Source organism: Myxine glutinosa, chromosome 1 (assembly GCF_964187855.1).
Source record: "Myxine glutinosa chromosome 1, kmMyxGlut1.1, whole genome shotgun sequence".
Lineage (NCBI taxonomy): Eukaryota > Metazoa > Chordata > Myxini > Myxiniformes > Myxinidae > Myxine > Myxine glutinosa.
This window is the reverse complement of record NC_136261.1, coordinates 99321245-99338930: the sequence shown is the minus strand read 5'-3', so window position 1 is coordinate 99338930 and position 17686 is coordinate 99321245. Positions and strand designations below refer to the sequence as shown.

Genomic DNA, 17686 nt, shown 5'->3' with positions numbered 1-17686 from the left:
TTCTGGGGGGGAGACAGTCTGCTCTGCATCGACGCACCATGAAAGCACCCAAAACGCACCAACACACCCTCAAGCACCAATCGGTGCACACTCATCACTGTCCATCAAAATAAAACCAACAACCCCTAACCCTGCAGGTGGTCTCTTGCTCTTCGGCTCCCTCTGCTGGCTATTTGCTTTCTTCCAGATGTTGTCATTTTCTCTCATTTTCTTACTGGCGGTCTATTTGAGCATAAAATGAAATGCACCCAACGTGTCCATTTTTATTTATTTTATTTATGGCCCACAGGGCCGACTAGTGTGGTTCACCTGTGGGGCATCGGTGCCCTGTGGCCAAGGTCCGCCAGCAAGATTTCGGGCCTTTATGGCCGGTTCCAGCAGAGGGGCCACGCCCCAACCCATGGGGTCCATAAGTGGTGCTTGGCCACAGTGGTGTGGTCCATAATGTGGTGCATCGATGCAGACAGCTGGTTCTGGGAGTTCCGGGCGCACAATGGCGGACTCACGCACGCTCCCCTCGGCGCCCAGCGGCGCTCAGGTCCTCATGTGGGAGACAAAAGGGGGGACAATACAGATGAGCGAGGAGTAAGGTCTCAAGGGTACACATCAATAAGGCAATGCAAGGCGAAGTGCATACGGAGAGCGAAGTGAGAAAGCTCGTCCCCACCGTACGTCACCCCCCCCCCCCCCCCCCGTCACCTACACTACCCTTGCCCTTACCCCATATTTACAAAAATTTACACATTACAAATCCGTCGCTACCGTCACATCTTCCCCCGATACCAAATTCGTTCCCACAATCCCTCTAACCAAAATTTGCCATCACCAATTCATCATCAATCCTCATAAGGAGGGAGAGATGGAATATCAGCACAATGTCACACCCACGTCATGATGCGTCTCACATTCCAAACATTTGCACAATAAAAATAATAAAACATGGCATGGTGTGGAGTTACGTCATCCCAGGTGAGTGCATGTAGATGGTGCGAGGAGACTTCAATCCTAACTATCCAATAAATGACTTTAACACACTTTACACTACCCGGGGTCTTTCCCTGCCAATCCATTGGCCAACTTACACTATGGGTTCTAAAAACCAATTCCCATTGACCAAGCTGTGGTGCTTCTCAATTTGGGGTCTCACTCCCCCGATTCAACTCCCGGTGCCCTTGCACAATTTCCGGGCTGGGTCGTGTAGCTCTCCCAGCAGGTCTACCCACCTGCACACCTCCACCACTGCAGTTGCCACCCGAGCTTACCTAGCTCCTCACCCTAACCTATCTAATTGGGGAAGGCCCCTCCTGGCTCTGTCACCCCTCGGTGCCCTCTGGCACTGGGCTACCCGGGTCCGTCCTCCGGATCCTCGGGCCCCATCCACAACCACTCTACCGGCTCCCAGAGCCCACCTGCGGCCTCACCTGGCCGACATCCTCACAGTGGTGGAGTGCCCAAACCAACTACACACACTAACAGGCTACACGCCCAGCCATTTCCACAACACTAATGCACCCATCCAAATACCATTCTTTCACCCGCACCACAGATGCCAATATCCAACCACAATTTACCTACACCCTCTACCTAGCACTTACACTACCCTCCCCGGGTATTCGTGATGGGGGTCCACTCTTCCCCCATTCACACCTCCGCACCATCCACTCCACTCCATAGTTTCCACCATACTCACTCCACGACCATCCATTCCAATACTCCATATACTCCATCCCATTTATTCCACACAACCATTCTCCATACACCTGTCGTTGCACACCTGTGCAATCACACATGGTGCCACCTGCACCCTCCTTCCTTCCTGGACCATTTGGTCAGCACACTCACATCACTATCACCCACTCAAACACTGCTCCATACACCTGTTCAGTTGCACACCTGTGCAATCACACCTGTTCCTCACACACTTTTCACAATACACTTCTGAATACACCTCCAACACTCACACGGCATCATCTAATCTACCTGTTGCCCTGCTAACTTAGTGCTCCCCGTCTTCCCTTTAAACTAAGCACATACCACGTCATTATCATCCACTCTAATCCACTCTAATCTACCTGCGTCCCCACTACCGGTATCATTGTCACTAACTAATCTTAATGTTACCTAAGGTCATCTCTCTAGATCCCTACACACGATATATCCTAACCCTCCCGGGCTAGTTTTCACTGCCATCAACCCCATAAATCTAGTGCTCCTTTGCCCCCACTGTGAGGGATGGTGGATTGGCCATCCCACCACATCGGGCATCTCCCACTACCAATTTGGCTCGTCCAAATCCAACAAATCAAAAATTTGCCAATCCTCTGCCAATTCTATTCACTTTTCTAAATTTCGGATCAAAACCACTATCACTATTATCATCATCACAGTCCGCTATATCCTAGCTTCGGTGCGTCATGACATCATTAAACTCGGCTTCGTAAAGCCGAGCAATGAATTCGGGTGGTTTGGTCGCCTGCAGGTTGAATCCGTCCGGCTTTCGGTTCAAGGGAGGTGGTTTGGTCGGGCCGAGATTCCATGCACTATCTCGGCGCGGCACCTTGCGGTCCCGGGCCCGATGGCTCAATCTCCCCCGGTCGGAACCCCGTCCCCACGAGGGGGCACCGTGCCGCTTCCTCCCACTCGCCCTTGAACCGGACCGGTCGCCTCGCCCACCAAGGCCCGGACTCGACCGTGCAGGGCGGGGCCAAGCCCGAATCGGCAACGATGCTTCGAAGAGAAGCGACGCCGCATCGATCCGTGCCGGGCCTCGCATCCAACAAAGCACACCGCGCACCGAGTGCTCGCATCGGCTATCCGTCGCCTTAAACGCTAACCCGTCCAACGTCGATGCTTTACTCGCCTGCCCACACGCACACGCGACCCTTTTGACACTCACAAAACCCGGCGTTCCAACGCCGTCCGTCCATTCCACCAACGCACTCCCTGTTACACACCACACCTCTTGCGCACACCCGCCGTTCGCACACTCCCTTAACACACCTCGCGCACCGTCTTGCGCACTCTCCCCACTCGGTACGTACTCCGTACCACTCATCATGGGCGTGCACTCTGGCATCCACCCACCAACGCGCTCACATGGGCTCTCCCACACCCGCGCCATGACCAACTCAGGTGTGCTTCCTCGCACACCCTCAACCATTCCAAGCGTGCATTCTCGCACCCGCTCCACCACCAACTCACTCTCCGGGTCACTCTCACCCTCGCACGTACACTCCGTATCGCTCTCACTCCCTGTGTCACACCCCGTACACCCCGACGTGCATTCTCGCTCGCACTCGGTATCACACTCGCGCTTCGTAACACGCTCACCCCTTGATGCACACTCCGTATTGCTCTCACTCCCTGTGTCACACTCCGTACACCCCGACATGCATTCTCGCTCGCACTAGGTATCACACTCGTGCTTCGTAACACGCTCACCCCTTGACGCACACTTTTTTTTTCACACGCGTGCCATTTCCACTCACACGGGACCCTTTACCAACGCCCGGGTGCCATATCGATCCCAATCGCGCGACTATTCTCTTCGCGCCAAACCCCCTTCTACAAAATCTACCTGCGCAATATACAGCACGACTCACCTGGGGGATCCTTTTCTCCACGCGCACCTGCAAACTCTTTATTTGGTTAGTGAGCACATATTCATGATTTGAGCAGGGACTTTGTACATATTCCATCTTTTCCTCCCGCCGCGAGTGGTTTTATAAGTCCCCGGTCTCTTCAATTTCAATGCCCACTTCCACTTTTTCTTTACTCACCTCGACGACCGTTGGCTTTAATAAAATTCCCTCTACCTCATCGGTCGCCGGCTTTTCCAAACCCCGTGTCGCGATTTCTACCCCCGTCATTGTACCCACGCTTTCCTCCGCTTCGCTCAACCAGCGCTTCTCGACCCGCGTTACCTTCTCGTGCACCCGTGGGACCTGCTCGCCCAACCCGCGGTCTCTGTCCCTCTCCGCTTCCCTTACTTCATATGCGACCCTGTCCCTCGCCAGTCCCTCATTATCGGCCCTCATTTCGCTTATTATTGCCTCCAATTGCTCACTATTATTGCCCTCATTCTGTTTCCCATTTGTCCCATTTGGCCCTCCAATCGCTCACCCCTAGCATCCATCCGGTTCCCCATTCTGTTTTCCAATCCTCCGATTTGGTTTCCCATTTGCTCACTATTCTTGTCCATAAGGGCCTTCATTTGCATCATAAAAAGGTTCAAATCCACCGGTGGCGCTGCTACGGTCGCGGGCGCCGTAGCCATGTGCGAGGCGTCATTTTGCGCGCCTGAAACCTCGTGCGCGAGAGTGCCATTTTGCACGCCTGAAACCTCCTCAACCACATTGCCAATGTTCTTCTCCTCTCTTTCATCCACATACATTTCCCCGAGGTCCTGGGTCGATTCAACCCTGTCTATCTCTCCCACCCGCACACCCGCCGTTCGCATACTCCCTTAACACACCGCGCGCACCGTCTTGCGCACTCTGCCCTGGTACGTACTCCGTACCACTCACCATGGGCGTGCACTCTGGCATCCACCCACCAACGCGCTCACATGGGCTCTCCCACACCCGCGCCATGACCAACTCAGGTGTGCTTCCTCGCACACCCTCAACCATTCCAAGCGTGCATTCTCGCACCCGCTCCACCACCAACTCACTCTCCGGGTCACTCTCACCCTCGCACGTCGCCTTGACCAGCCATGGCGCGATTTCAAAATTCGGGTTTTTCTTTAAAACAAACCAAATTTCGGCCGCTCCAAATTTTGACCAAATGTTTTCTAGATATTTTAAAAATTTGGTTCGGGCCCCGAATCTCACTCCCAGACACCAATTGTTATGGTCCGCGGTTAAGGATGTTGTTTGCCGAGCGGAGGCACCGCGGCCGAACAGTTTTTCCCCGACTAAACCCAATTCCCTGAACGTTGGCCGTATCGCGCCACAGCTATTCAATGAGGGAAAAGACAAAGACGACACGGATGTGAAGAAGAGGAAGACGAAGGCAAAAGGTGGAAAATACTACTAAATTTATTTACTATGTACAGGCTCAAAATAACCAAGGAGAAGGAAAGATAAGAAAATAATATACAGAAGCTTTTAGAGACACAGTGAAAATTACTAATACTAGCTTGTACAAACTTAATTAAATACCCAGGACAGAACAAACAGAACAAACTCACGTACACGAATGGGGAAATTGCAGGCAGGATTGGCTGGAAGGAGGTGTGTGGCTGGAGCTTGATCCCGCACGGGACGTCGGGCTGGACCTCGACGGCCGCTGATGCCACCGATCCTGTCGTGTGCGCGGGATCTCGGGTCGGAGCTGCTTGGTGGAGCCGACGCGCTGGTGGGGGGTCTGGCGTGACGGGTTCTTTCCTCTCTCTCTTGGTCCAACCACTCCTTACCACCGACAACTCAACGCAACCACTGACCACCACTGACGACCAACCCAGCTCTGACCAAAACCACACAACTCAGCTCTGCTCTTGTCATGGACCTCTCTACGCAGCTTTGCTCTGACGACTCCCCTCCTTATCACTCTTGCGCCCGCGCTTTTATAACGCCTCCGGCGATTAAGCCGCCGGCCTTCAGGACACGCCCATCGGTGTGCTCACCTCGGCCATGGTTGGTCGCACGACCCTCTGGCTCCGCCCTTGATGACGACGGGTGGGCACGCCTTTCTTCCCTGACCCAAGCACATGTTCAATGGCGGCTTTGGAGGGGATGTAATTGGCAAATTGAGGCTTGGCCATGACGAAAGGGGAAATGGAGGTTTTTGGGAATGGGAATGAAGGGAATCTATCTATTTCACTTGGTGCAATGGAGTGTCATTTTAATGGAAGACAAGGCCTTAACCTAAAACACATAATAAAGATATAAGCTACTGAACAAGGGTTTTATAGTGTCCTTCAATGGATGCTTTATGGAATTAACTACCGGAACGCCCTTTGACCTTTACACAACACTGGAGGCAGGAGGGGCCAGACTCGAGCAATAATAATAATACACACAATCAAAAAAATACAGTCCTCATATCCGCAACAATATATATATATGTGTGTACAGTATATATATATATATATATATATATATATATATACATATATATATATATATATATATATATATGTGTGTACAGTATATATATATATCTGTGTGTACAGTATATGTGTGTACAATCTCGCGAGATCTTGTCGGGGCGGTCACGGTTTTTCGAAGCTGTTCCATGATCTTCACGCACGCTCGAAGTTAAGTAATGGTCACATTTGTATTTTTGTCGAAACTGTATTTATCTTACGTGTGTGTACCTTTTGCGTGTCCCTCGGTAGATTTATCGGTGTTAATCTTTCATACCTGTAAAAAATAGTCGAGTATTTCACGCCACGCGGCCTAGTTGAAGCTTCCGACCTTGAGGCCTGGTTCTCTCCGGGCATCCAAAGCGGTTATTTTTTCATTCGTGTGTTTGTCAAATTTCAACTCGCTATTTTATCGTCCATGCATTATTGTTTGTTTATAGTTAGTTTTGGTTTGAATTTCCTGTAACTCGTAATTAATTAATTCGTGTTGTGCTCCTCGTGTGCGGCCCTTGTACCCCCATCGGTGCTTGTTTACTTAAGTCCCCTACATCGTGTTTTGCTTGGCTCTTAGTTTTTTCCCTTCTACCCCGAACATAATACTCTTTGTCTAACGTTTTAAATACATTTATTTTAAATATCCCCACCCCCCAAAAAAAAAAAAACACACAAAAAAAAAAAACCAAAAACATTTATTTTCCTTTCTCCACGTGTGCTTTGTCTCATCCTGTACTTTCTGTTCATGTGTGCTGTTTGCCCCGCCCCCATTATCTCCTTGCCTTCCACCTTTTGCCCTGTCCACGTGACTCGTGGTGGTCCCTCTCGGCTCTCCCCCCCGTTAGTACTTTGTGCATATAAGATTGTCTACCGTTCTGTTTTAATATTATTTAAATATGTATAAACTTTCCCCTGCAGTGTTTTATTCAATGGTATATTACAACATGCTGTTTTTCTTCCTATTTAAAAGGCTTTTTTCAAATTCCTCTCCATCTCATTCCACGTCAAAAAAAAGAAATTCAATCTATTATACGTCTCCCTCACTACATGGTCTAAATTCACATTCATTCCACCCCTCCTCCATCGTTCTGAATCGGATTGCTAACTTGAAAATCACAACAAACCCAATTTGTTATCAATGTTCGTCTTTCATTAATCATCCACTTTCGAAACTCTCCTCTAGCCCCTCCCCTCCAAATCCCCCCCCCCCCTTGCACCTACACTCCAAAACTCCCCCCTTGCCCCTACACTCCTAAACTCCCCCCTTGCCCCTCCACTCCGAAACTCCCCCCTTGCCCCTCCGCTCCTAAACTCCCCCCTCACTCCTCCCCTTCAAAACTCTCCCCCAACCCCTCCCATTCAAATCTCCCCCCATACCATTCCTCTCCAATTCTCCCTCCTCCCCCCTCCTCCTCAAAGCTGCCTCCTCCCCACTTCGTGTCCATTCTATCTCATACCTCCACTCCCCCCCCCCCAACCTTCTACTTTCCTCTGCCCCCCCTCAAAGAACCCCTCACTGTGCCTCATCCCTTCACCATCAAACCTTTCATCCTCCTCATCCTTCCCTTTCTTGGAACTCTTCTGTAATCTCTGACACACTATCAACTGCTCTTCCTGCCTCCCCCTCTCATCCTTCATCTTACCCTACTCCTCCCCTCCCCTGTCCTGTACCCGATGCTCCCCCTCTCTCTTCATTTTTTTTTTTTTTTTTTGTATACTGAATCGAGGCTTGTGAAAGGGCTAACATTTACTTCACAAACAAATCAACCAGACAAATAAAATACCCAAAAAGAGGGAGCGGAAGACAAGATGGGGAGAGAAGGGGAAGCACACAAACACAACATCCGACAGCAGGGAGACGTGTGGAAGGGAGAGGGCCTGGGGGGAGGAGGCATGGGAAGGGGGGGGGGGGGGAGGTAGAAGTATAAAATACAAGGACACCAAGGACTTCCCCAGAAGTTGGTATTTCAAAAAAGTGGAATTTGGTGAAATTAGCGGGGTTAGAAAAGATCAAGGTTTTGGATGGGGGAAGATAAGAGATGGTGGTGAACAGCTGTTTTAAAGACTTGGAGGGTGGAGTGGGATTGAAGAGAGTGAGGGAGTTTGTTCCAGAGGCGGGAGAAAAGAGGAATGAAGGAGTGAAGGTGAGCAGAGAGTCTTGATTTTGGCAGTTTAACCATAAGAGGGTTGCAGGCAGATCTTGTGCGACCTGTAGGAATATTTGCGGGACAGAGCCCAGAGAGAGCTGGGGGGGCAAGGCCAGAGAGGAGTCGGTAGAAGACGGAAAGACCACCAACCTGCCTGCGGTGAGTGAGTGAGAGGCCCTTGGAGTTAGCTTCATCGCAGGAGATTCCAATGATTCTGAATGCTTTGGTTTCAACAGCGTGAAGGCAAGCTAGGTGTGAGGCAGGAGCACCAGCCCGTCATTAACGGTATGGACCTCAAACATCCGGGGCCTTCGCTCAAACCTGACTGATCTCTCCATACAGGTTGCTTCTGACAATCCAGACTTGATCTGCTTAACAGAGACTTTCCTCCTTCAAGATTTCTCTGATTCCTTAATATCTCTTCCTGGTTACTCCCTCCTCCGGTATGATAGACCTGAGCCTCGTCCTGGTGGTGGGGTGGCTATCTTTATCAAAAACTCTCTTCCTCACTCTCCTTGCACTGCCCTCTCTCCTCCTCACCCCCAGGAGTACCTCTGGCTACGGCTTCCTCTCCGCTCCCACCTTTTGTTCACATGTGTTCTGTACCATCCTCCAAACAGTGATGACTCCATTTACATTTCACTGTCTGACAACATGGACCAACTTCTATCCACTCATCCCAACTCTCTCTTTCTCATATGTGGTGACTTCAACTGTCATCATGCCAGCTGGTTGGGTGTGGGTTCCTCTCTCACCAGTCATGGCACCTAAGCAAAGGACTTCTGTGACTCACTGGGATTGACACAATCTGTCAATTTCCCGACCCGGATCTCAGCCAATGGAGTACATGGAACATGTCTTTCAATCCTGACAAATCTCACACTTGTACTATGTCTCTCCGAAAAGATCGACTGGACAACCCTCCCATCTACTTTCTCAACAATCCTCTCCAAGAAGTTCTGTCGCTCAAGCTTTTGGGTCTCACTATCTGCCATGATCTTTCTTGGGAAAACCACATTTCCAAGCTGGCCTCCAAAGCCAGTCGCCGACTGGGCATCCTCCGTCGTGCGAAGTCCTTCCTCGGCACACCTGAGCTCCTCACCACATACAAGGCTTTCATCCGCAGCTCAATGGAATACTGTTCTCCCCTATAGGCCGGTGCTCCTGCCTCACACCTAGCTCGGCTTCACGCTGTTGAAACCAAAGCTTTCAGAATCATTGGAATCTCCCGTGATGAAGCTATCTCCGAGGGCCTTTCACTCACTCACCGCAGACAGGTAGGTGGTCTTTCTGTCTTCTACCGACTCCTCTCCGGCCTTGCTCCCCCAGCTCTCTCTGTGCTTTGTCCCCCAAATGTTCCTACAGGTCGCACAAGATCTGCCAGCAAACCTCTTCTGGTGAAATTGCCAAAATCAAGACTCTCTGCTCACCTTCACTCTTTCATCCTCTTTTCTCCCACCTCTGGAACAAACTCCCTCACTCCCTTCAATCCCACTCCTCCCTCCAGGTCTTTAAAACAGCTGTTCACCACCATCTCTTATCTTTCCCCATCCAAAACCTTGATCTTTTCTACCCCCACTAATTCACCCCAGATCCACTTTGTTTGAAATTCCAACTTCTTTCCTGGAAGTCCTGGCAGTGTCCATATGTTTTATACCTCTCCCACCCCCCTTCCCATGCCTCCCCCCCCCCCAAAGCCCTCTCCCTCCCACAGATCTCTCGATGTCCCTGCTCTCAGATGTTGTGTTTGTGTTCCTCCCCCTCTCGCCCCATCTTGTCTACCGCTCCGCATGTTATATGTTTTATGTGTCGGTTTGTCTTTCTGTGTGATTAATGTTAGCTCTTTCACGAGCCTCGATCTTGTATACAAAAAAAATAAAAAATCAGTTATTTCCTTGGAAGGTCAATGGAACATCTGGTTCTCATCCCAGATCAAGGCCAGGATCCAGACTTGTGACAGGAGACTTGATCCCATAAGATATCTTTCATTAAAGTGATCTTCCCGAAGTGTAGCATGAACAAGGTATTAACTGTTTTTAAAAATTCCAACTGGGCTTTGATGAAATTCTGGAAATTTTCAATGAAGAATCCGTTCCTTCACAGTGAACTTTTTGCCATAAACTGATTATACTGCTGCATTGACTGAAACGTCTGCAGGTTTCTAAACTTTTGGAAAATGTTGCAGAGCCAATAAATGTTTCTCTTGATCAAAGACTTTGTTAACTTTCATTTGTTCTGATATGGGGTATTAAGGGTCCCCTCAAAACTTTCAAAAAAAAAAAAAAAACCCCAGAAGTATATTTTAATGAACTTTTAAAGTTTTGTCAAAAAGCTTCTTTGAAGAAATGCTTCTTCAGAAGTTGCCATTGAAGATTTAATTGAGAAAAAGTTATTGTCTTTGAAGATTGAACAGTTTCAAGTAAGCAAAGTACTCTACGATGTAGCATGGTGTCCACGAAAAGATAACTGGTTCATAGAGCTGATATTTGTCAATTGGGAAGAAGGGGGAAAGAGGGAAAGATTTTTTCCATTTGTTTCAAGCCTATTTATGGTAATACCATTAGTTATACTTTTAAGTGCAATACATTAAAAACAACTTTTTAACAGGTGCTGATGGCGAACTTGGGCCTAGTATGCTGCTTGTGCCTGGAAGTCCTTTTCCTTTTCTTCACGGAAGCCATTGAAAATTCTAAAGCAAATGTTACGCTGTGGCGAGGAAGTGGTTCCACAGTGAGCTTGGTTGGGTATTATTTCACACGGACGATTGACACAATAGAAGGAACCCCACTCCAGTACAATTCCAACATGTGCAAAAAGTGAGTTTATTTTTCTTGTTTATGTGGGGCTTTTGATGTGTGGGTACCCCGGTTTGAATAGGTACACGGTATCCCGGTGTGTACCCCAGTTTAGAATAAGTACACTGTATCCCTGCGTGTCGTAAGAGGCGACTAAAAGGGTTGGCGTCAGGAAGGGCATCCGGCCATAAAATATTGCTTCAAAAAGGGAACCATGACAATTACAATTACATATGGGCAGGGTGCAGCCCGAAGTACCCCGTGGGGGACCTCACTCCCTCTCGTCAAAAATCAAGGTGGGTAACCCAATTGAAGCAAGGGTGGAAATTACTCCATTTATGACGACGAAACGTCTGATGCCCGACCTGGAGATCGGTTTCTGAGGTTTGGGACATGGAATGTCGGGACAATGACAGGGAGATCAGGAGAAGTGGTGGAAGTATTGGTCAGAAGAAGAGTGGACGTATGTTGTGTGCAGGAGACGAGATGGAAGGGAAGTGGTGTGAGAATGGTGAAGGGTAGGCAGGGACAGAAATACAAATTTGTGTGGCAAGGGTGCCTGGAAGGCGTGAATGGTGTTGGTGTCCTGTTTTCTGAGGAGTTTGTCGACAGTGTGGTGATCGTGACCAGAGTGAGTGAAAGGTTGATGATGGTGAAAATGATGATTGGAAAGCTCTTCGTGAACGTCATCTCGGGATATGCTCCGCAGGTTGGTCGGAGCGATGAAGAGGACAAGTTCTGGCATGCAATGGAGAAGCTGAAGGAAAACGTGAAAGATGAGGAGGTTGTTATTGTAGGAGGAGACCTAAATGGACATGTGAGAAGGAGTATAGACGGTTTTGAGGGAATTCATGTGGGTTACGGATATGGTGTGAGGAATGGAGAAGGTGAAAGGATTTTGGAGTTTGCTGATGGAGCTGGTTTGTTGATTTGTAATACTCAGTTCCAGAAAGAGGGGAATAAGCTTGTTACATCCACATCAGGTGGATCGATGACAACCGTTGACTACCTGATGATGCGTAGGAGAGATAGGGGGCACCTCCGGGACACAAAGGTGATCCCGGGGGAGGAGGCTGTTTCACAGTACCACTTGGTTGTTTGCGACATAAGGGTGAAAGGTGCGAGGAGAGCTCGGTGGGTGAAGTACCAACCGAGAATGAAGGTGTGGAGGTTGAAAGAAGTGACAGTAAGGGAGATACACCATTGGTAGAGGATGATGTGGTTGAGCTTGAAAGTGGTTGGATGTCAATGAAAGATAGTCTTTTGGGAGCCGTTGGTGAGGTATGTGGATGGACAAAAGGACCACCGAGGCACTCGAAACATGGTGGTGGGATGATGAAGTTGGAAAGAGGATTGACGAGAAGAGGAAGAAGTTCAAGGAGTGTCAGAAGGCGAAGGGTACGGGAGCAGAAAAGGCAGAGCATCAAAGTTATAAGGCAGCCAAGAACGCTGCAAAGAAAGAGGTAGCAAAGGTGCAGGAGGCATTTAGGAAAATGTTCGGAGAACGCTTGGATTCGGAAGAGGGTCATAGAGCAGTATTCAGGATTGCAAGGCAGATAGCGAAAGAGAGGTGTGACGGGGGTGAGTTGCTTGAAGGATGAAGTGGGACAAATTGTTGTGGACCCAGATGGAATTAAAGGAAGATGGAAGAGATATATGGAAATGCTCTTGAATGCAGAGAATGAATGGGATGGCAACATAGCGAGTAACCCAGTTTCAGGACCGGCAGAGAAGATAACTGAGAAGGAAGTTGAGGAAGTGATGAAAGCAATGAAGAGTAGAAAATCAGGAGGGCCGACGTTGTGGGAGATATGTTGAAGGCAGCAGGAAGTTGGGGTGTGCAGAAAATGACAGAGATCTGTAATCTGGTGGTGAAAGAAGGCCACATTCCAGTGGATTGGGAACCGAGTACCCTCATCCCTCTATACAAGGGGAAAGGTGACCCTCTGGACTGTGGCTCGTATAGAGTGAAACAGTTATTAGAGCATGGAATGAAGGTATTGGAAAGGGTGTTGGAGAAGGAGATAAGGAAGAAAGTGAAGATCGACGAAATGCAGTTTGGATATATGCCAGGAAGAGGAATGAGAGACGCGCTTTTTATTGTAAGGCAGTTGCAGGAAAAGTACATGGAGAAGAGGAAGAAGTTGTTTCTTTGGTTTGTTAATCTGGAGAAAGCATTCGCTAGGGTTCCATGTGAAGTAATGACATGGGCATTGAGGAAGTTAGGAGTGGAGGAATGATTGATCAGAGTCGTGATGGCAATGTACGAGAGAGGGCGCACCGCTGTAAGGACGAAGGACGGGAACAGTGTTGAGTGTGATCTGAAGGTGGGAGTGCATCAGGGGTCGGTACTAAGTCCACTACTTTTTGTAGCCTGTGATGGAGGTGCTGGCTCGGAACATAAAGGACGGTTCACCATGGGAGTTGTTGTATGTAGATGATCTGGTGTTGATTGCGGAAAGTATGGATGGACTGAAGGAGAAGATGAACAAGTGGAAGGAACGTATGGAGACAAAAGGTCTGAAGGTAAATATTGGAAAAACTAAGGTGATGGCAAGTGGTAAAGCATGTGGTGAGGTGGAAAGAACTGGGAAGTGGCCATGTGCTGTGTGCAGGAAGGGTGTCGGAGTGAACTCCATTCAATGTACAATGTGCGCTGAGTGGGTTTATCAAAAATGTAGTGGACTGAGAGGGTCATTATCCAGTGTGGCACCTACATTCAAGTGGGAGGTGTGCACAGAGGGAGCTGCAGATGGAGGAAATGTGGAGTTGGATCTTGGAGACGGCGTGAAGCTGGAAGGTGTGAAAACATTTTGCTACCTAGGAGACATGTTGAATGGAGAAGGTGGATCAGACTCCGCAACAATTGCTCGAGTGAGATGTGCATGGAAGAAGTTTTGAGAACTGAGTGGCGTGCTGACGAGGAGGGGAGTGTCGTTGAATTCGCAGGGAAAGGTGTATGCTGCATGTGAGAAGTGTTATGATTTATGGGAGCGAGACATGGGTAATGAACGTAGAGCAGCAACGAAGGCTGGAAAGGGTGGAAATGCGAATGGTTTGGTGGATGTGTGGAGTATTGTTGAGAGAGAGGAAGACAAATGATGACTTGTGAAAGATGATGGGAATAGAGCCTGTGATTGATGCTGTGAAGAGGAACAGGTTGAGATGGTTTGGTCATGTGTTGAGGAAGGATGAAAGTGACTGGTTGAGAAGAGTAATGGAAATGAATGTAGAAGGAAGTAGAGGATGGGGAAGACTGAGAAAGACTTGGCTGAAGGTGGTGGAAGAAGAAATGCGGGCAAAGGGGTTAACAAGGGGAGATGTAGAAAATAGAGCAAAATGGAGAAGATCGTCATGGGGCCCGCAAGGCTAACCCCCACTCTAGCAGGGAAAATGGCCTTTAAAGTCCCTGTTGTTTAACTGTTGTATTTGGGGCTTTCTTTTAGCTTGGGCTGAGGTGGTGTTGCAATTGTGTAGTACCGACAATTTTTGCCATTGTCCAGGCACCTCTTGCTTTCATTTAATGTATAAGCAATGAATATCATTGCGTAAACTATAACGGCACTCGGTAGGGAGCATACCTCCGCCAAGCTGAACAGTTTACGTTTTGTATCCCACTGATAGGCCGGATCTGGATTTGGACCTGAATCAACATCAAATTGGCTTGTTCTTGTCACCTACCCAACTAGTCCTCCAAGTTTTATCATAATTCATCCACAACCTTTTTGAAATATCATGTTAAATATAATTTCCGGTCCATCTCTCAATGGTGAAGAATCACTTAAGAAAAGAAAAATACTCATATTCAGATCCAGGTGCTGTTTTTGTATACATAGTCGAGGCTCCTGGAAGAGCTTGTACTAGTACACTGAATGGATCAGGATGCAACAGGACAAAAGGAGCAGCAGCTTGAGAGGGCTGGGGGTTGGGGGCGGGGGAGCCACACTAACAGCAGAGCTGAAGGCCTACACAGAGGGAGGCAGGCAAACAATGGGTGTGGGGAGGAATGGGGGGCAAAAAAGGATGCATGGAGTGGACAAGATGGACACAGAAGGGAACTCTCAGGAGGGAAAACTGGAGATTTGGAAGGGGGGATTGGGGTGGGATGGGGTGTGGGGAGGTTAATGAGGGTGGAAACGATCCTGATTTTGGATTCAGGACGGTCTGAGATGGTGCTGAACAGCTGTTTTGAAGATCTTCATGAAAATGGAAACAATTCGTCCAGGTGGCACCCCTAACCTGTCCACCAAGTTTCGTCCAAATCTGTCCATAACTTTTTGAGATATCACAGACAAACAAACAGTTGTGAAAACATAATCTCCGTCCATTTTCGGAGGTAGTGGTAATAATTTATCAGCTTTTACAACCACTTTATTGATCTGCACACTCCTATGTGTAATGTCGGAAATTTTATTTGTTCATTTTGTGTTTCCTATTTGTGGAACTTTTGAGTCTGATACATACTGGACGATCCTAAGGATCTACCATTCTTTCTGAAGCCCAGTGAGATGAACGTTTTTTTTTCTTTCCCCGACCCTTTTTTCCAATAAAGTGACTCTGCAGCTCATAATTTTACGGTGCTTTTGGTGGACAACCTTCCAAACTGCACCTTCGATGTGATATTGGAAAAGGAAAAGAGTATCGAAGCTGCAATTTTTCTTTTAGTGGACGCCTACAAACTCATAAGACCAGGTTTGTATGAGTGTTTTATTGAATGTTTACTTTAAATGTCTAAATTTAAAAACGCAACTAATTATTTTCTAAATCATTTGTTGTTGTCTTGCAGGTCAACATTCACACATAATTGTGGTTGGTGTGTCAAACTTTCCTAACAATATAAATTCGTTTGTGAAGGCAAGAATAATTCGAAAAGCTGCCTCACGTACACAAATGAACCCCTTTAACGTAGTGTCAATATTTTTCTTTACATTATCCACCATAATGATTATAGTATCCCTGTCTTGGTTCCTTGTCTACTACGGCAGACGGTATTGGAGGAGGGGTGCTTCATTCCGGCAGAATGTAAGTTTACATTCATAATCGATATTATCAACTGTACTGTGTTACTACGTGTGTGTGGTGTGTGTGGTGTGTGTGGTGTGTGCTGTTTCCATAAAAAAAACCTATAGCATAAGAATTATCCGAACACCTTTTTTCATAGTCTGATTTGTATTTGATTTGTAGCCATACAAGGACAGCAACATTAGTTTAAATGTGTTGGTGTTAGGGAAGGTAAGCTTTCTGCGACATTTATTAATTATGCACACAAATGTGGTGGAATATTGATCCCTTCCCCTTAGCTCCTCTCTGCGCTCCATGCACCTTCTCTGCCAATCTTCCTATTGCCTCCCAAACTTATTCCATTCACTCTCCTCTTCTCCATTACCATGTGCTCCATTTTCTATCGACCTTCCTTCTCTTCCTTTTCTTATCGTCATACGAAAATACGCAATACATTCGGTCGTCAATTATCCAATTGCAACCAAACTTTACAGGGAGACCAATGGTCACACGATGGGGGTTGTAGCGATTTAACTCCCTCCCCCTACCCAAGAGATTTCTTTTTATCCCCGCCAAAGGGGTTGCGTGTTGATGTGTACAGCCTTATTAAAATAGCTAATCGTGGCGTTTTTCCAAAGTGGCTTTTAATAACAAAAGTAATGACAACACTCATGATAAGCAATTATTAGTACCCCACCAACGTAAGCCAGGGGCCAAATCTTCCCCATTCTTCCCTGGTGCCCAGATTCGTCAGGGCAGCATGGTCACAGTCAGAGTGCCGATCGGTCCTCATGGAATGGCCCTTTCCCTCTTGTCTGTCGCTTCTTTTATATATATATATATATATATATATATATATATATATATATATATATATATATATTAGGGTGGGCTTCAAAAAATCAAAATGCAGATTTTCTCTGGGACATGGTCTAGTTTTGTACCTTTTGGTGTCAAAGGACACCACACCAAATTTGAATGGAATCCAATAATATTTAGGGGTGCCACATCAGTGATGAATTTTCCCCCATGCAAAAATAGGAATTCCCATTTTTTGGGCTGTATATACACAAAATAAATACATAATTATATATATACATTAAATATAATATTAAAAATAAATATATAGTAAATATACATTAAATAATAATAATATATATTATATTATACATTATATATACAATTATACGATAGACAATTATACAAATATACACAAATATAATACATTAAATAATATATTAAAAATAAATATAATATATTAAAATTTAAATATAATAAATAAATATATAGTTATACAATATATATACATTATAATTAAATATACATTAAATTTATACATAAAATATACATTAAATAATAAATATACATAAATACACATTATACATTATATATATAGTTATATACAATATATTATACATACAGTTTTGAGACTTCCTATGATCACTATCTGGGCAATTTTCATGCATGTTTTGTACAGGTTCCCGGGGTCAGGGGTACGCTTTTTTAGTGTGTAATATGTAGGCCTAACTTATTGACTGTGGCTCTTTTGTAGAGAGTGACCCTGTGGAGTAAGAATTAACAGGATTTTACCCACATTCTTGCGTATTGTGCAGATATGGCATGTGCTAGTACCAGTGTTTCATTGAAAACTCGGGCTCAGG

The 17686-nt window shown here is 46.8% G+C and overlaps 1 protein-coding gene across 10 annotated transcripts in view; it reads left to right on the top strand.

Annotated features, from left to right (window-relative positions):
- The window catches only part of LOC137426744 (E3 ubiquitin-protein ligase RNF130), a 188571-nt gene that overhangs the window by 140394 nt on the left and 30491 nt on the right, over positions 1–17686 (top strand). For all 10 annotated transcript variants that reach the window (XM_068115622.2, XM_078775077.1, XM_068115587.2 and 7 more), the window contains 3 exons: positions 10837–11045; positions 15577–15716; positions 15811–16046. In XM_068115622.2, coding sequence (XP_067971723.2) covers positions 10843–11045; positions 15577–15716; positions 15811–16046 — 579 coding nt within the window. In that variant the 5' untranslated portion in view covers positions 10837–10842. The remainder of the gene's footprint in view (positions 1–10836; positions 11046–15576; positions 15717–15810; positions 16047–17686) is intronic.